This window comes from Erithacus rubecula (genome assembly GCF_903797595.1).
Source record: "Erithacus rubecula genome assembly, chromosome: 4".
In the NCBI taxonomy this organism is placed as follows: Eukaryota; Metazoa; Chordata; class Aves; order Passeriformes; family Muscicapidae; genus Erithacus; species Erithacus rubecula.
Genome location: NC_136686.1, coordinates 37815530 through 37832009, shown reverse-complemented (window position 1 = coordinate 37832009; position 16480 = coordinate 37815530). Strand labels below are relative to the sequence as shown.

At 34.8% G+C, this 16480-nt stretch overlaps 1 protein-coding gene across 7 annotated transcripts in view; it reads left to right on the top strand.

The window, feature by feature from the left end:
• XPOT (exportin for tRNA) overlaps positions 1 to 16480 on the top strand; it is a 26702-nt gene extending 10222 nt beyond the window's left edge. For 6 of the 7 annotated variants that reach the window (XM_079303562.1, XM_079303563.1, XM_079303564.1 and 3 more), the window contains 20 exons: positions 197 to 415; positions 997 to 1181; positions 1527 to 1695; positions 2937 to 3173; positions 3483 to 3521; positions 5644 to 5706; positions 6669 to 6793; positions 7672 to 7816; positions 7968 to 8087; positions 8269 to 8363; positions 9125 to 9194; positions 9483 to 9721; positions 10200 to 10485; positions 11695 to 11884; positions 13090 to 13206; positions 13293 to 13408; positions 13909 to 13956; positions 14858 to 14929; positions 15466 to 15522; positions 15994 to 16480. In XM_079303562.1, the coding sequence (XP_079159688.1) occupies positions 197 to 415; positions 997 to 1181; positions 1527 to 1695; positions 2937 to 3173; positions 3483 to 3521; positions 5644 to 5706; positions 6669 to 6793; positions 7672 to 7816; positions 7968 to 8087; positions 8269 to 8363; positions 9125 to 9194; positions 9483 to 9721; positions 10200 to 10485; positions 11695 to 11884; positions 13090 to 13206; positions 13293 to 13408; positions 13909 to 13956; positions 14858 to 14929; positions 15466 to 15522; positions 15994 to 16020 (2619 nt within the window). In that variant the 3' untranslated portion in view covers positions 16021 to 16480. Of the gene's footprint in view, positions 1 to 196; positions 416 to 996; positions 1182 to 1526; positions 1696 to 2936; positions 3174 to 3482; positions 3522 to 5643; positions 5707 to 6668; positions 6794 to 7671; positions 7817 to 7967; positions 8088 to 8268; positions 8364 to 9124; positions 9195 to 9482; positions 9722 to 10199; positions 10486 to 11694; positions 11885 to 12932; positions 13040 to 13089; positions 13207 to 13292; positions 13409 to 13908; positions 13957 to 14857; positions 14930 to 15465; positions 15523 to 15993 lie in introns of those variants that run through there. The other variant, XM_079303567.1, reaches the window with a different exon arrangement.

Below are 16480 nucleotides of genomic sequence, written 5' to 3'. Positions count from 1 at the left end.
ACCATAGAAAACATTTTCCCTGTAGCATGACAATTTAGCCAATTTTTCTTCAAATTCCTTGGAAATGTAAGGGTTTATTTGTTGATCTCAGCCAGGAAGAGGGTTAGTACATTAACTACTACTAAGATCAAAAAACCCATAAGATTCTTCTCTAATTTATTAAGAATATACAGATGAAATGTCTTGTTTCTGCCAGATGCTGAATCCCCAGCCTGAGAAGACTTTTATTCGCAACAAAGCAGCACAAGTCTTTGCACTGCTTTTTGTTACTGAATATCTCACAAAATGGCCCAAGTTTTTTTTTGACATTCTGTCAGTAGTTGACCTTAATCCACGAGGTGTGGATATGTACCTCAGAATCCTGATGGCTGTTGATGCTGAGCTGGTGGACCGGGATGTTGTTCATACATCAGAGGCAAGTTATTATTTTGCATTAACACTTGTTTTAAAATTTTAGGAAGTTCTCTTACTTTAGTTAGGGCAGAAGGTTTTTAGATATGTTTTTTTTTTCCTGTGGCAACTCTGCCTTAGATGCATTGGGGGGTTTAAATGCAAAATATTACGTTTAGCTTTGTTGTTTAATGCTTGTTATGATTCCGTGCTTTTCAGCTATTTTATTGCTTGAAAGCTTGCAAACAAAAATTAATCAACTGAATTTGCCAGTGTAATGCTAGGTTGATACTCATTCTAAAATGTTAATTTTTCTAGTGCGTGTTTTAAGAAGTCCTAGCATCAAAAGTCCATTTAATGATTTACAGGACTGCTCTTCTTTTTCTGCCTTTTTTTCTTAGTGTTTGGGCATTGTAGATAATAAAAGGGAAAACTTAGGATATTTTGGTTTTATTTGTTGGAAAGGAAGAAACATTCTCTTTGAGTTTCTGATTTATTTATCTTACTATAAGACATGATGTCTGGCAGTGGATACAAAAATGCTACTAATTTGACAAGATGCTAATCTGTGACAAGACTGATTGTGTCCTTTTTCTCTATTGATAGGAGGCTCGTAGGAACACCTTATTAAAAGATACTATGAGGGAACAGTGCATTCCAAGTTTGGTGGAATCGTGGTACCAAATCTTACAAAATTATCAATATAATAACTCAGAGTTGACATGCCAGTGCCTTGAAGTAGTTGGAGCTTATGTATCCTGGATAGATTTGAGCCTGATAGCCAATGAAAGGTAAGAAGGTTTTGATGGAAGAGGTTTGCAAAATTTGTCTTAGTAGTGCTGACTCTATAGAATGAAATATATATAAGTTCTTCAAAGATTATTTTTAATTCTATTTTTGGAATTTTGGAAATTTTAAGAGAGTGGTTGTTTTTGCAAGCCAAGATGATTTAATGGCGAAACTAAACACTACTCGGTTTGCTGTGTTCTCTTTAAAATGTATAAAATGTTGAGTTTTGTCAGTACAGTAGAAAAAGAATTGTAAAAAGAAGACATTGTAAATATGCACATGTATATTATAAAGCTTCTATACAATGTTACTTTGTACAAATAAAACTAAATTTTTTTTCTCTGAAGGTTTATAAATATGCTGCTAGGTCACATGTCTGTGGAAGTTCTTCGGGAAGAAGCCTGTGATTGTTTGTTTGAAATTGTAAATAAGGGAATGGACCCAATTGATAAAACAAAACTGGTTGAGTCTTTATGTCAAGTATTGCAGTCTGCTGGCCTCTTCAGTATTGATCAGGTTTGTGCATTGATTTGGTATGACAACAGGAATGAGTCATAGGTTTCTGACAGTTCTTAAATAAGCAGATGCACAGAAAATTATAAAACAATCCATAGATTAGAGGGAAGTACTTTTGCTTCTGCATCACAGCCAAACACTTCTTACCGTTTTCTCACGCTTAAATTTAAGAGCTTGTTATGAATGTTCATTATAAATTTGAACGCGCAGGATCTCATTCTAGAGGCAAGGTATTATGTAACTCCTCTGTTCCTCTCCTAAAGCATGTTGTGCTTTCTGTTAATACTGCTTCTGTTTCCTTGTCTTGAATCTTCCTTCCTGAATGAACAGATAACAGGTATTGTAGCTGAGACAGCTGATCTAAGGTCTCACCCTAAAAAATTCTATGCGTAATTAGGCAGGGGAAAGAGCTTTGTTAAGGACACGTGTGCTGTTTTGCATGTGTGTACCATCAAACATGAGGCTTGAAATGCTTATCTGCAAGCTGGAAAAGTATACCTACTAACTAAACACACATTGCCTGGCTGTTGCCATGTGTAAGAACACCACTACCTGCTGTGGAGAAAGAGCAATCCTTATGAAGCTTTAATTCTTAGATTGCAAGGCTTTTACCTCTTATTTTGAAACCTTTGTCAAATTTATATTCCTACTAATAAAAATCTTAAGTCAGTCTTAGGTAGGCTTGTTATTCTCTCACTTTTGTAGTTACGGCAGAGACCAAAATGTCTCTTTGAGGTGGCTGCTTTAGGGCTATTTCCTGATTCTGATCAATGTGTTTCTGCAAAGCAAGACAGAACTATTTAGTATTGACTCACTCTTACAGGCAGCACTGAAAGGTACTTGTCATCAGTATTTCTGAAGTGAACTGCAGCTGGTGATTCTTTGAAGCTTTTCCACAAAAAGACTTTTCTCTTTTGCAGCATGAAATTTATGGTAGGCATGTGTTGCTGCTTTTATTTTGAACCTGCTTATTGCTGTAAAGAGAGAAAAAAACAAATCTGAAGAGACGAAGCAATCTACTGTTGTGTAATGGAGGACAGCCAAATCTGGCATTGCTTTAACTCTTTGTCTTCTCCATTCCCAGGGGAAAAAGAACCAATTGTAGGCAATTGGTAGTATCCAGCTAGGAGACAAGTGTTGGTTTAATTCTACATACTAGACATGGGTAGTACAGTCTGTAGTCTTGTGTTATTTTAACATAAGATCTGTTAGTATTTTTAATCAGGTGTCTTTTCTTGCAGGAGGACGATGTGGATTTTCTGGCCAGATTTTCTAAGCTGGTCAATGGGATGGGACAAGCATTAATAGCTAGTTGGACTAAACTGATAAAAAATGGTGATATGAAGAGTGCTCAAGACACTCTACAAGCTATTGAAGCAAAAGTGGCCCTGATGTTGCAACTTCTAATTCACGAAGATGATGACATCTCTTCTAACATCATTGGCTTTTGTTACGACTACCTTCACATCCTGAAACAAGTAAATATGTCTGACTTCAATTTAACACCAATTCTGACATGATTTAATTTGATTTTTCTGTGGAATGTGTCATACTTTGTGGAAACTGACTTGCAAATAGGTTTTTTGACTAATTAGCATTTTGTTTCTTTAATGCCTCTTTAATGCTATTTCTGTAGTGTTTAGAGATCAGAAGGATTTTATTTAAGTCTTATGATAAGGGGAAAGGCATATAATTTGGCTGTTATAAGAGCAAGTCTTTCTCTTAGACAGTAATGGAGCAGTAAGAATATAAATACAAAAAATTAACACTTGAATTTTATTTTCCAGCTTTCTGCACTTTCAGACCAACAAAAAGCTAATGTAGAGGTAGGTATTTATTTTTTGCTACAGATTCTATACTTAAAGGACACATTAGATCTGAATATTCCATTTTGCTGAAGCAAATCATATTTCATTTATATGCCTCATTGTGTATGTGACAGTAATTAAAAGTGAACACCTAAAAGGACAGTATGTTCGATCTTTTGCTTAGTAACTACAGTTGTTTCTTTAAATAGTAAATATGAATTGTGTATGAAGATCAAAGCTATTTTAGAGCTGATCTTCCCAAACAGCCCTTAAGCATGTTGGCAAGCTCTGCAGGCTATACTCCTCAAAAAATATTCTTAAATCAACATGGAAGGGTTGTTTCCTTGAAGTTTTTATTTTTATTAAAACCTGCTCTAATTCCAAAGGATGGAAAGAGGTGTCTAGGAGGATTGTCATAAATATTACTCTTAATATAATGTAAGTTAAACTTAAGAAGAAAGCAACAATTGAGATAAGTTGTAATTATGAGCAGTTATATGTTAAACATTACATTAAATATACATTAAGCTCAATTAGATAATCTTAAGTTTATATATAAAATGTAAAGTTTATATCCAGTTTTGGAAGTAGTGAACTTAAACAGATTTTTCAGCCCAGTCAGCTCCAGTGCAGATGTACTGATTTGGATATTGAACTGGTTAGATTGGTGCAGTTGTATCTTAAGTTCATGCAGCTAACAGGTGTGATTCCTTTTTCTTTACAAAGAAAACTGAATTCTGTACTTGTTCTAACATGAAAAGTTGGGTTTGGATAATTGTGGTATGGAGTGTCTTGATCTCTTTTTGTCTAATGTCTGTTTAATTGGATTAGGTAACACAAAAAGAGAACTCTGGTAATAACACTGAATCATTTTATTTTTGTGACTGTCCATTGTTGTTACAGCTAGATCAAATTATGTTACTACTGCTGTACACTTAAAAGTTGGAATATTACTTGAAATACTGTTACTGTCTTGAAATATGTTTAAGTTGCTTTCATACTGGAAATTTTGATGTTCCAAATATTTCAAAATTTTACTGAGCACTTACTGAGGATTTGTGTTAAACTGAGAAACAATTGTAACAAATTCTTTTCTTTCATCCAACTTATAATAAGAAAGTAATGGGAAGTAGTCTAAATCTTACTGGTTTTTGTATTAAGCTTTAAATTTTGTGCTTAGCAGCATTCCTTTAAGGTTTTGCATTTTAAGGTTAACACTTACAACTTGTTCATTATTTGAACAGGAAAAAAAAGGGGCTTGTTTCTTGTGCCTCTGAAGTTCCAAGGTTTTTTCTTATCAGCCGGATACATTTTTAATTCTTAGAATGACTGACTGGTCTTTCTAAGCATTTTTGGCTACAATATTGCAAAATATTTTGCAGTTATTTTTTCTTAAATATCATTCCTTACAGAGAAGTGGACACTTTTCACAGGTCATGGTGACACTTTGTGTCAAAGTATCTATTTCTGCAAGATGACCAAGAATTTCAACTCAGTAGGTTTAATTCATTGGTCCATTTTTGTGTTGATGAACTTCAGGTTTTGCAGTTACAATGAAAAATAATAAATATGGTTTATTTGTCTAAAGTTTACATAAATTATGTATTCTACTGATGTTGATGATAACGATTAGACTAAAAGCCTTGAATCAGAAGTGTTTACCACATGCAATGGATAGTAGTTATAGGTACTACAATATAGTGTACTGTTTCTCGAAGCAATATTAAAACAACAATATTAAAGATGGCAAAATAATTATTGACTAGAGATTGGTATGCTTATCATTGATTACTGTGAGCTATTAGAGAAGGGTTTCCTCTACCTAGTTTAGTCATCTTAATTTGTTTTCCATGTGAACTGAACAGCACAAGTTGCAAGCAGGAAATAAAGCTAGACAATACTGTCAGAGACTGAGAGCTCCAAAATATCTGTGCTGTCTGTCTGGAATAACATTTGGGTATTGTTTGGATATAATCTTATCTGTTTTGATTTGGACTGCTAAATAATAGTTCAAAAGGGATTAAAATTATTTTTACCTAATGTAACGCTGGCTTCAATGTTTTCTTTACCTGTAGTATTTTTAACAGTTGTTTCTTCTAACTTGTCTGCTTCTATGCTTACTGTTCTGTTTTTATCCTAGGCAATCATGTTGGCTGTTATGAAGAAGTTGACATATGATGAAGAATATAATTTTGAAAATGAGGTATTGTGTTGTAGGAATAAACAAACACATGCAACTTAATTGTATGTAGTAAAACTTGCTCACACTTAATATCTGTGTTTTTCATAAACTAAAGATTTAAAGGTAGGAAGCAAGGGTCCATAGGCTGTTTTTTTTCCTATATGGAAAGCTTCTAGGCATGTCTGCATAGGACAAAACAACACAGTAAAGGTATATCCAAGCCAACTGAGTTAATATTTTTGGCTGTGTTTGTACAGAGCTATCCCTAGGCAAATAAGCTGTGCTGATAAGTAAACATAGCTGTTGAGTTGGCTAGTTCAGTGGAAATTTGCATGTTTTTGCACATCACTTCTGTCTTGCAAAAATACTTCAGAAATATTGTGTAATGAAAATCTGAAAAGACATGCTGCTTGAGCTGCTGGAGATAGTAAAAATGAGCTAAAGATGGGGTAAAGTCTTTGATTTAGTTTTTCTTTCATGCTTAACATCTGTCAGCCAACAGTAATGATTATGTGAGACAGACTTACTTTGCCCTATGCTGTTCAGAGAGCTGTAGTCTGAAAAGGGTTAACTTACACTATGTCTAGTCCATCATAGGTGTTGTCAGTCCAACTTTTAAACTAAGCTAGATGGTGAGAAAGAATAGCTTTGAGGAGTGAGTCAATTTTTAAGAATTGAGTCAATAAAGCTTTGCCAAGAGCATTTTCTTTCTTGTACATTTGGTTGGTTTTCATTTTGGAAAGCTTTTTTAGTATGTTTCTGGACTGATGCAGTGGATCTCATATTATATCCAGCCATAAAAGGAGCCTGCTGTTATGTTGCAAGAGCACTGGATAAGTGTTATTGAGTTCTCTGAGTATGCTAGACTGGTTTTCTATGTACATATTTTGCTTTAGATGTAATTGTCTAAAATAGTTGTAGATGAATTTAAACATGAAAATAAGGACTTGACTGATGTGGATTTTTTTTTTTTTTTTTTGTAGGGTGAAGATGAAGCAATGTTTGTGGAGTACAGAAAACAGTTGAAACTGTTGCTGGACAGACTTGCTCAGGTTTCACCAGAATTACTGTTAGCATCTGTCCGCAGAGTTTTTAACACTACACTTCAGTAAGTTGGGTTTATAGACCATTTTGTGTGATGCCTTTTTGGGCTTTGGTTTTTATTTTCCTTTTGTAAACCAGCAGTCTGTAGTGAAAGTGTGCTGCAGCAAGGTGAAGTTGGTTGACAGAATGAGCTTGTTAAAACTTAAATATGACTTCATATAATCTGTTACTCAGCTCCTTGGAAAGGAAAAGGTTTCTTTTTGTTACTTTAAATGGCAGCATTTTCTTTCCTAGAGATGTTTCTTGATCTCTGTCACTTTACCCACGTAGCACCAGCTGTTAGGAGAGGTGTTCACTTTGCCACATCTTGTAAGAGTTTCCTTGAGGTGTTAATATTATGCATTACTTTTATCAGAAAAACAAGGCTGGATGGAGGGAAAAAAAATCTTAAGTGGTGTATTTTCATAAAAAAAAAAAAAAAGAAGTAGATCTAATCCTGGAAACTGCACACAAGTAAAGAAAAATTGCTAGTTCCCTGGCTAGGAGGAGAGTGATGTGTATACAAATAGAAATTCAGTATTGTTTGTGGCTAGCTTTTACCTTTACTGAGCCTCTTCTTATGTGAAACTGAGTGGCTTGTCCTCGTGTCACAGTAGGTGGGTTTGTATCTAAAATAAGCACAATAGAAATCTGTAGCTTCCAAACTGAAATTGGCAAAAGAAAATTGGTGGTGATCTGATGAGAGGTGGTATTTTAGAGGATGAAGTCTCTCAGAAGCATCCTGTATAACTTCCTTGGCCTTCCAGTGTTTTCCTTAGTTTAAATCTGTTCTTTTTATGCTGTGCATCTGAAGAAGGCTCAAAAGAAAATATTAACATGGTATAATTGTGATTATTTCATAAGGTACTAAAGACTTACATGATCTTCATACTCTTTCTCTAGGAACTGGCAGACTACACGATTTATGGAAGTAGAAGTGGCAATAAGGCTGCTGTATATGTTGGCTGAGGCTCTTCCTGTATCTCATGGTGCTCACTTCTCTGGTGATGTTACTAAAGCTACAGCTTTGCAAGACATGATGAGAACTGTACGTATATCTTGAGAGCCGTTTAAAATTGCTACTAAAGACTGGAATGTTTCAGTTCAGATGGCTCATTTTAATTACCAGCATGTCACTTATGTTGCACTTAGATTTTATAAGTATCTAAAATGCTAACTTGCTAATGCTTTTATTTTAGCTGGTGACTTCTGGTGTTAGTGCCTATCAACACACATCAGTGACCCTGGAATTTTTTGAAACAGTGGTTAGATATGAAAAATTCTTTGCTGTTGAACCTCAGCACATTCCAGCTGTACTAGTAAGTTTCATCTCATTTACATTTTTAACTAGGTGAGACTAAATAAGTTCTTTAGACTTAGGAAATTTTCCTATTCTCTGAAGGTCCCTAAGGAAGCTAAGTTTCTGAACTTGTTGGATAATTAGATTTCCCTGCTGCCTTGTTTAGGCAATCTAAGACTGAGATGCTTTATTGATTGCAGATGGCATTTTTAGATCACCGTGGTCTTCGTCATACAAGTCCCAAAGTACGGAGTCGAACAGCTTACCTCTTTTCCAGATTTGTCAAGTCTCTTAAGTGAGTAAATAAATGTATTCAAATGGCACTTAATTTACTACACACAACACTTCTATATGTCCCAGCTGTCATTGGAACAGGCTGGGCTTCAGGTGGACTGCAGTGAAGTAAAATATCAAAACAGTGCTCTGGCAGGATTGTTCTACTGTGTAATCCTAAGGTGGCAGTGGAAATATTTGTCACAGAACAAAGGAGTGGAATAAATAGGCCTAGTTTATTTTGATCAGATGTTAAAACTGACCAACAATATCAATGCCTTTTCTACTTTTTCTCAGCCAGCAGAGCTGAGTGTGAGTGGATCTGGAGACTTTCAGGAGTAACCCTTCCCTGTCTCTAACTACATTTTGAATAGATACAGTTTTAGGATTTATATATATATATGAAGTTTACTCAGTGTATGAGTCATTTGAACAGTCCTGTCCATCTTTCAGGCATGTATTTCATTTAGAGGCAGAAGCTCAGAGATTGCTCTGATGTCAGCATGCTTTTATTTTTCAACTGTTCAAAATGCTTCACTGAAATTATGCATATTTTTTAAAAACTAGGGAAATAAATTATTTGCCACAATGCTGTGAATTTATTTGGCCTACCACTAGCATCATTCCCATTAGCCAGATTTTTCTGCAGCAGTGCTTTGGTATTTAAAAGGAATTCCTATGTTGAGAAGATAGTTTAGCATCTAATGTCCCATCTTAAAATATCCTGAAACCCGTAAAAATTGCTTTGCTTCTAAGTAGTGTTATGTACTTGTTTTACTTCAGTAAGCAGATGAATCCCTTTATTGAAGATGTTTTAAACAGAATACAAGACCTGATGGAACTGTCTCCTCCTGTGAGTATTTGCCTTAGGTTTCTGTAATGGGTGAGCACTTAGCAGTGTGCCTGAGTTCTTGCTGAATTGTAAGCTTAGTATGCAGACTTTAAGCAGAAATAATTATCTTGCTTTTATGGTGAGAGATCACTTGTGCACCTTACTTTTGTAACTAATTCTAATAATCTTGCTTTTGTGGGTTTCTGGGAGTATAGAGTAGATATGGGTGTGTATGGAAACTATAAATTTTGAGAAGGCAGCCTTGATAGAGGACACTTAGTGAATTATGCCTGTTATCTTCTGTTTTAGGAAAATGGCTACCAGGCACTGTTAAGCAGTGATGATCAACTTTTCATTTATGAAACAGCTGGAGTGCTAATAGTTAACAGTGAATACTCTGCAGAAAGAAAACAGGTTCTGATGAGGAATTTGTTGACTCCGCTGATGGAGAAGTTCAAAGTATTGTTAGAAAAACTGATGATGGCACAAGACGAGGACAGACAGATGGCACTGGCTGACTGCCTCAATCATGCTGTTGGGTTTGCTAGGTAGGTACAGCACATGGACACTGTATGTTTCTGGTTTGAGTAAAAGGGAAATACAAAGGAGTTACTGGGAGGAATGAGCTTTCTACTTTATTGACGTAGAAAATCATGAGTGGTTGTATAATTTCTTGTGATAGCTGAGAAAGCAGGTCCCCTTAGAAGAGTCTGTTTTGATGTATATACAGAGAGTATTAAGCAAGTTCATAATGAATCAGCATCTATTTCTTTGCTCAAATAATTGTATGGAGCTAATCTAATCCTGTGTTGTTGGTAAATGGTTAGAATTTAATTCTCAAAACTGCCCAAGTGTTACTACTTCATATGAAAATACTCTCATTACTTCCACTGTCTGGCTCCCCATTTCATGAAATGGAGTATTGTAGTTTAGTGCCTGGGTTGGAAAGCATTTATTCTCAGTGTTATTGCTTCTTCATTGTACTGAAATGTGAGCTTCTGTAAAACTTGTTGTGTGCTTTTACAGCCGAACCAGCAAGGCTTTCAGCAATAAGCAAACTGTAAAACAGTGTGGATGCTCAGAGGTTTATCTGGACTGCTTACAAACATTTCTGCCAGCTCTCAGCTGTCCATTACAAAAGGAAGTTCTGAGAAGTGGTGTCCGCACTTTCCTTCACCGCATGATTATTTGCCTAGAGGAAGAAGTTCTTCCGTTCATTCCTTCTGCCTCTGAACACATGCTTAAAGATTGTGAAGCAAAAGATCTTCAAGAATTCATTCCTCTTATAAACCAAATAACAGCTAAGTTTAAGGTATGATACTGCATAAGCTTTTGAGGATCAAAGTGTTGCTTAGAGATCTCCTTTTCTGGTTCCAGAAAAGCAGTGTGTTAGAACCCTCCCTAAAAATTAATAAGTGTATTTTGGAGATAGCTATTGGGAAACATTCTTTGATCACAGTCATACATTGCTGGACTCACAGTGATTAAATGACTGATTTTTTTTTCTTTGATTAGTCTTAAATGTTTCTATTGTGTTTAGTTTTTTGGATTTGATATTTTAAAATACTACTAGCAGCACAGATTTGTTTTATTGACACAGCTTCATGCCCTCCACTGAAGTTTTAAGCTAATGTTACAAACTAGCTTACAAGTACACAAGCTTTGAAGTAAATTCTCATCTTTTATAATGAGATTTCCAGAAGATAGTGATACAGAAATATCAAATATATGTGTAAGGAGACATATTGATTCATACTGGGGAGAACATGGATAATTGAAAATAGACTGTGAAAGATGAGGAAGGTAAAAGAAAAAAGTCACAGGAGCAAGATTGACAAATACCATGTTCAGCTGTAGTGTTTAATTTTCTATGATACAGTGCTATTCTTACTATAACATGGTATAATAAAGATCCTAGCTTCTCTGGTCTCACCTTGAATACTTAAGAGGCATATTAAAAAGACAATAAAAGATAAAATCTTGCGTAAGCATTAGGAAATTAACAAGAGTTGCCTCTCTGTGGAATTCTAACGTGACTGAATAGCACACACCTTCAGTTTTTCAATTCATAATTAATTTAGTGCCTTTAAAAATGTTTCTCACAAAAAGTGTTGTAAGTGACAAGTTTATTCTGTGATGTCAGTTGGAAAACCTTCAGTAATCCTTAAAAAAAAAGTTCTATAAAAGCTGGTCCGTTGCCCATTTTAATGTCTTAGAGATGGTATTTCAGGAAATTTGAAATTGTCTGAACAGAAGGATGAAAAATCCTTTTCCTACTCAAAATGGGGATAGATAGGACTAGTTATTTTTGTGCAAAAAGACTTAAAATAGGTGGCGTGTAAGTCAAGGTGCAATAATGTTCATGGTGACCTTGATGCAGCTTGCTGTGTTAAAAGTAATTACATGAAATTACTAACATTAAAAGTGAATCCAAGCTGAGAATTCTAATGAGCCTTCAGTTTTTATCTTCTAAATGTTCAATTTCTCTTTCTGAGCTGACTCCTTCTTGTGATCTTCACAGACACAGGTTTCACCTTTTCTGCAACAGATGTTCATGCCACTACTTCATGCTATTTTTGAGGTGTTGCTCCTTCCAGCAGAAGAAAATGACCAGTCTGCTGCTTTAGAAAAACAAATGTTACGGAGGAGTTACTTTGCTTTTCTGCAGACAGTAACTGGCAGTGGAATGAGTGAAGTCATAGCTAATCAAGGTAAGGAATTCAGTTCCTCAAAGGATAGTACTATGGTTATTCTCACCTACATTTCATCTAAGTAAATTACCAGCCTATTTTGGCAAGTGCTATTAACTATCTTACAGTAGGATGGATTAATGGAAATACTGTCTTCAGCTTGCCTGATTCAAATTAGCTGCTGCAAAAGAATTTGGGGTTGTGAAATCCAGCTATAATAGGCATATTCTTCCAATTGATATTTTCAGCTTAATGTGATCACTCTGCCTGTTAGGACAAGAACAGTGTATCAGTCTTCATGTATCATTGTATTTATCTGGTGAATTGGAGATCATCTGATATATATCAATGTATATCAGTGTTCAGACTGCTGGGCAAGACCACTCACAGCTGCCACTATTCATTGTATCTAGTTTTGGAAGGACATATCAGTAAATCCTGTAAACTTCTATTACTATTGCCTGATCTTGTTATCTATGGTAGAAGGCATCATGTGACTTAGTATATGTGTAGTTATGAGATTTTCCTCACATTTACTGGCCAGGTGCAAACCAGTTCTTTTTCACAGTGGGACTTTGAAGTCAGACATCTAGTTGCTTGGTATTTTAAATTATTCTTTCTGTTTGAATTCCATCAAAATGGTGAGAAAGTTTAAAGTGACTCGCCTGATAAGTGAAGCTCAGAATTCCTTTCCCCCATTCTAAAATGGTAATAATACTGCTGGGAAAGGAAAAAGTAGGATTAAGTACTGAGAGCTCTCTTGAAAGAGGCACTTGGTAGTTGCGATGGGCCAAGACATTTTTAAACTAGTGAAACAAATAAGCATAGATGCAGCACAGAAATTTTAAATGTGTGAAAAATATCTTGTCATATGTTGCAAGATAAGCTAACTACTTTAGTGCTGCTGAGTTTTAATTAACTCTTCCAAGTTTAGGTAAGAGAGCACAAAATTTGTAAACAGATCAAAGTGCTGCCCTGACCTTTGTGTGCGTTAAAGGCCAGAAGGGCAATTTAAATCTCCAAACTTAAAAAAAATTATAACCTAAATAAGAGTTGTCTTGCATCGTAGGGGAAACTTCTCAAAAATATTTGAGATTTGTGCAAAAAAGAGCTATTTTGAAGTTGAAGCATGTCTTCCAGGTCAGTATTTATATAAAATAGTGTATGAATACCAAAACATTTTAGGCTGCAATTTGAAGTGACAAGTTAATTTTAATTTTTTTAAGGTGCAGAAAATGTGGAACGTGTGTTGTTCACTGTCATTCAAGGAGCAGTGGATTACCCAGATCCTATTGCACAGAAGACTTGTTTTATTATTCTTTCTAAGTTGGTGGAGCTCTGGGGTAAGAATGTCTTTCCAGAATTCCTTTCCATCTGCTACTACCCATTAAGCAATAATAGAACTTGAAATATTATTTTTCTTTTTTAGGAGGTAAAGATGGACCAGTAGGTTTTGCAGACTTTGTCTACAAGCACATTGTTCCTGCATGTTTCTTAGCACCTTTGAAGCAAACATTTGACTTAGCAGATGCTCAGACAGTACTGGTGTGTATTATAGATGGTTTTTTTTTGCATTCATTCCTGTGGGGCAGATTCCAGCTAGCAAACTTAAAATAACTGTGGGGAATTAAAGATTGCCATCTCAGAAATAAAATCCCATAGGTTTTGTGGGATTTTTTTACATTAAGGTATCTGTATGATTATTGAGTATTGTGGTAGTGTATCCTGTAGTTTACCTAGACTCAAAATCAATTGGAGATCTAAGTATTTAACATTGACCTGCATTACTTATTAACTAATGTTCAGTGAAAGTGAACACACAGAGTTGGGCTGTTCTCTAGTTTATTTTTGATTCAGCTGTGCAGAAGTTTTTCTGATTAGAGTGGAACAAAACCTGGAAGGCCAAGACTTGGCATTGTGTGAGGGGAAAATTAAGGGATAATGGCATGAACTAGTCCTTGTTTTGGGCCTCGTTAGGCTCTTTAGCTTCGAATAGTGAACCAGTAGACCAATGCAACAGCCTAATGCTCTGTATTACATTTCAGGCTTTATCAGAATGTGCAGTGACGTTAAAAACAATTCATCTCAAAAGGGTAAGCTTCATACTTCACAGGGAGTAACTGTCACAGGGTTATTTCTAGTGGTTTTATCAATTTCTAAAAGTTAGGTACGTACTAGGATGAATTCCTACCGTACTGTTATATAAAATAACTCAGTGTCATAATACTTTGCATGGATACAGGATCCAATAGTTCTACCTCTTGATAAATTAATGCAAAATTAAATTTCTCATTAAGTAGAAAAATCTGCTGACTTTGTTGCTGTTCTAGTTCCAGGGTAATTTATGTGAATTAGTAAAGTTGATTCACTTTCCCTTGATAGATTTGTTGGGTTATGTTTGTATTCTGTCAGCTTGTGTAGTAATCCCACCTGTGCTGAAAGTTATCTGATAAATATAGGCAAAGAAAACAAAAACTGAAGTGTTAATCAAAATGTTTGTTTTGCTCAAAGGTTTGGACATTCCATTTGATTATTGCTTTGTTTACTGCTGATTACATAGGCTATGCTATAAGAGGAGAAATACTGTGTTCATCTTGCTACTGAATTTTGCAATGGGAGTAGTATGGTAAAGCAGTAGGAAGATGCTAACACCCAGTTATTTTATTTCTTCCAAATGTCAGATAGTTAATTATGGAGTCAGCTCTAATTTCACTATCTCTTACAGTTTATATGTAACAAACTGTTTGGCTCTATTGTAATTCATACTTCAGTGCAATTTTTAGTGCATTTCTCTTCAATGTAACAAAAGATACCAAATTGCTATAGAACCTTGATGCTAAGATGGAGAAATCTTTTTATTAGCTAACAGCTGAGAATAACTTAAACATTTGAAAAACATTCCTTTTCTGTAAAATGGTGTTGTAGACCACCATATATACAGTATGGGACTATGATTTTTCCATATGTAAAAAAATGTGTACTGCTTTTCTTTAGGGTCCTGAGTGCATTCAGTATCTTCAGCAAGAGTATTTGCCTTCTTTGCAAGTAGCTCCTGAGATAATCCAGGTAGGAGTTCCTAAAAGAATATTTGGAAAACTCTTAAACAATCAAAAATGTTAAATGGGGAGAAATGGACATTTACAAGGTTAACATCCTTTCAACCCACAGTAAAATTTACTCAGTTATTGCATATGAGAATAGGATTACTTTATCACAAGGAGTAAAGATATTGCAAGGGTACCTAAAAAAACAAAGTCCAGTACATGGAACTGTCTAAGCAATCTTCCTTTAATTCAACTTTAATTCAAATTTTAACTTGAAGATATCCTTGTAGTTATTCCTGTTTCTGTCTCCTCAGCTTAAAGTAAGTCAGATATCCTGTATTTGAAGAAAACCCCCAACCAAACAAGTAGTTTTTTGCCCTAAAATGCATTTGGACTATCATAGCCTTTCACAAGGTTTTATCCATAACATGCTTTTCTTCATTTGTACATTAGGGAAAATACAAATTAATATCAATGGCTTTACATAATAATGCATCTCAGCTTGTTTTGTTGCTTCATTTAGTTACTTCTTAGTTATTTCTTTGTTCTCTCTTATAGGAATTCTGTCAAGCACTTCAGCAGCCTGATGCTAAAGTTTTTAAAAATTACTTAAAGGTATAAAGATTTTTTCTTTTAATAACTTTTAGTTCCATTTGAACTTTACCATACCATTCAGTCATAGTAGTGACTTGAAGTAAAATCAAAATATAGAATTACTTAGTAGTTTCTAAGCTATTGGGAATCTCCAAGTAGTAAAGCAGTTAATTGGAAAGAGAGCAAACAACAACAAACCTGCATCTATAAAATTGTCACTCATTCTTAGCACCTTGCCATTTCAGTAGTTTGATATTCTTGTGGGTTTTGTTTAATAGCTGAAAAATGTGATGCTATAATTGCAGAGAGTGTCAGAATGCATCATTTTTGAGGGTGTGATGGAAACCAATAGCACAAGTCATACCCTTAAACTTAATGTGTTGAACAGCATGTTAACCACAAAAATGAGCACTGTCAAATGAATTCTCTTACACCTCAAGCATTCCATGTCTTACATTCTCTTTGTTTTAATTTAAAAAAATATTTTTTCAGGTTTTTTTCCAGCGAGCCAAGCCCTAAGGAAAGTACTGGAATCTCATGCGCCTGTTTCCATAATGCAGCACCCTGGTTGTTAATTTATAAAAATGCTAACTCTTGTGCCATTCAAACTGGTTTTGTTTTTAAAAAATGTTGCTTTGTGCTCACATCAGTATGTATTTTAACCTTTGGCAAAAAAGAAATGCAAATTCCCCACCTGTGTCTCAGACATGAAGGTATGTGACAACATGAAAAATTATCTGTATACACAAACTTTTATTATGTATAGAATGATTTAAGCTTACACTGTAACACATACAGCAAGGAAATTACACTTATTTTTTAAATTAAATGAATTAAATGTAAAAATACCTTCAGACCATAGCAATGGTTATTAAAATGTGTACATTTTTGATACGGAGTAAAATGTTTTAATAAGACATAAAATTCATTTGTTCATGTATGGTGACATGAAAATAAAACAATCAAAGTCCCTCTTGTA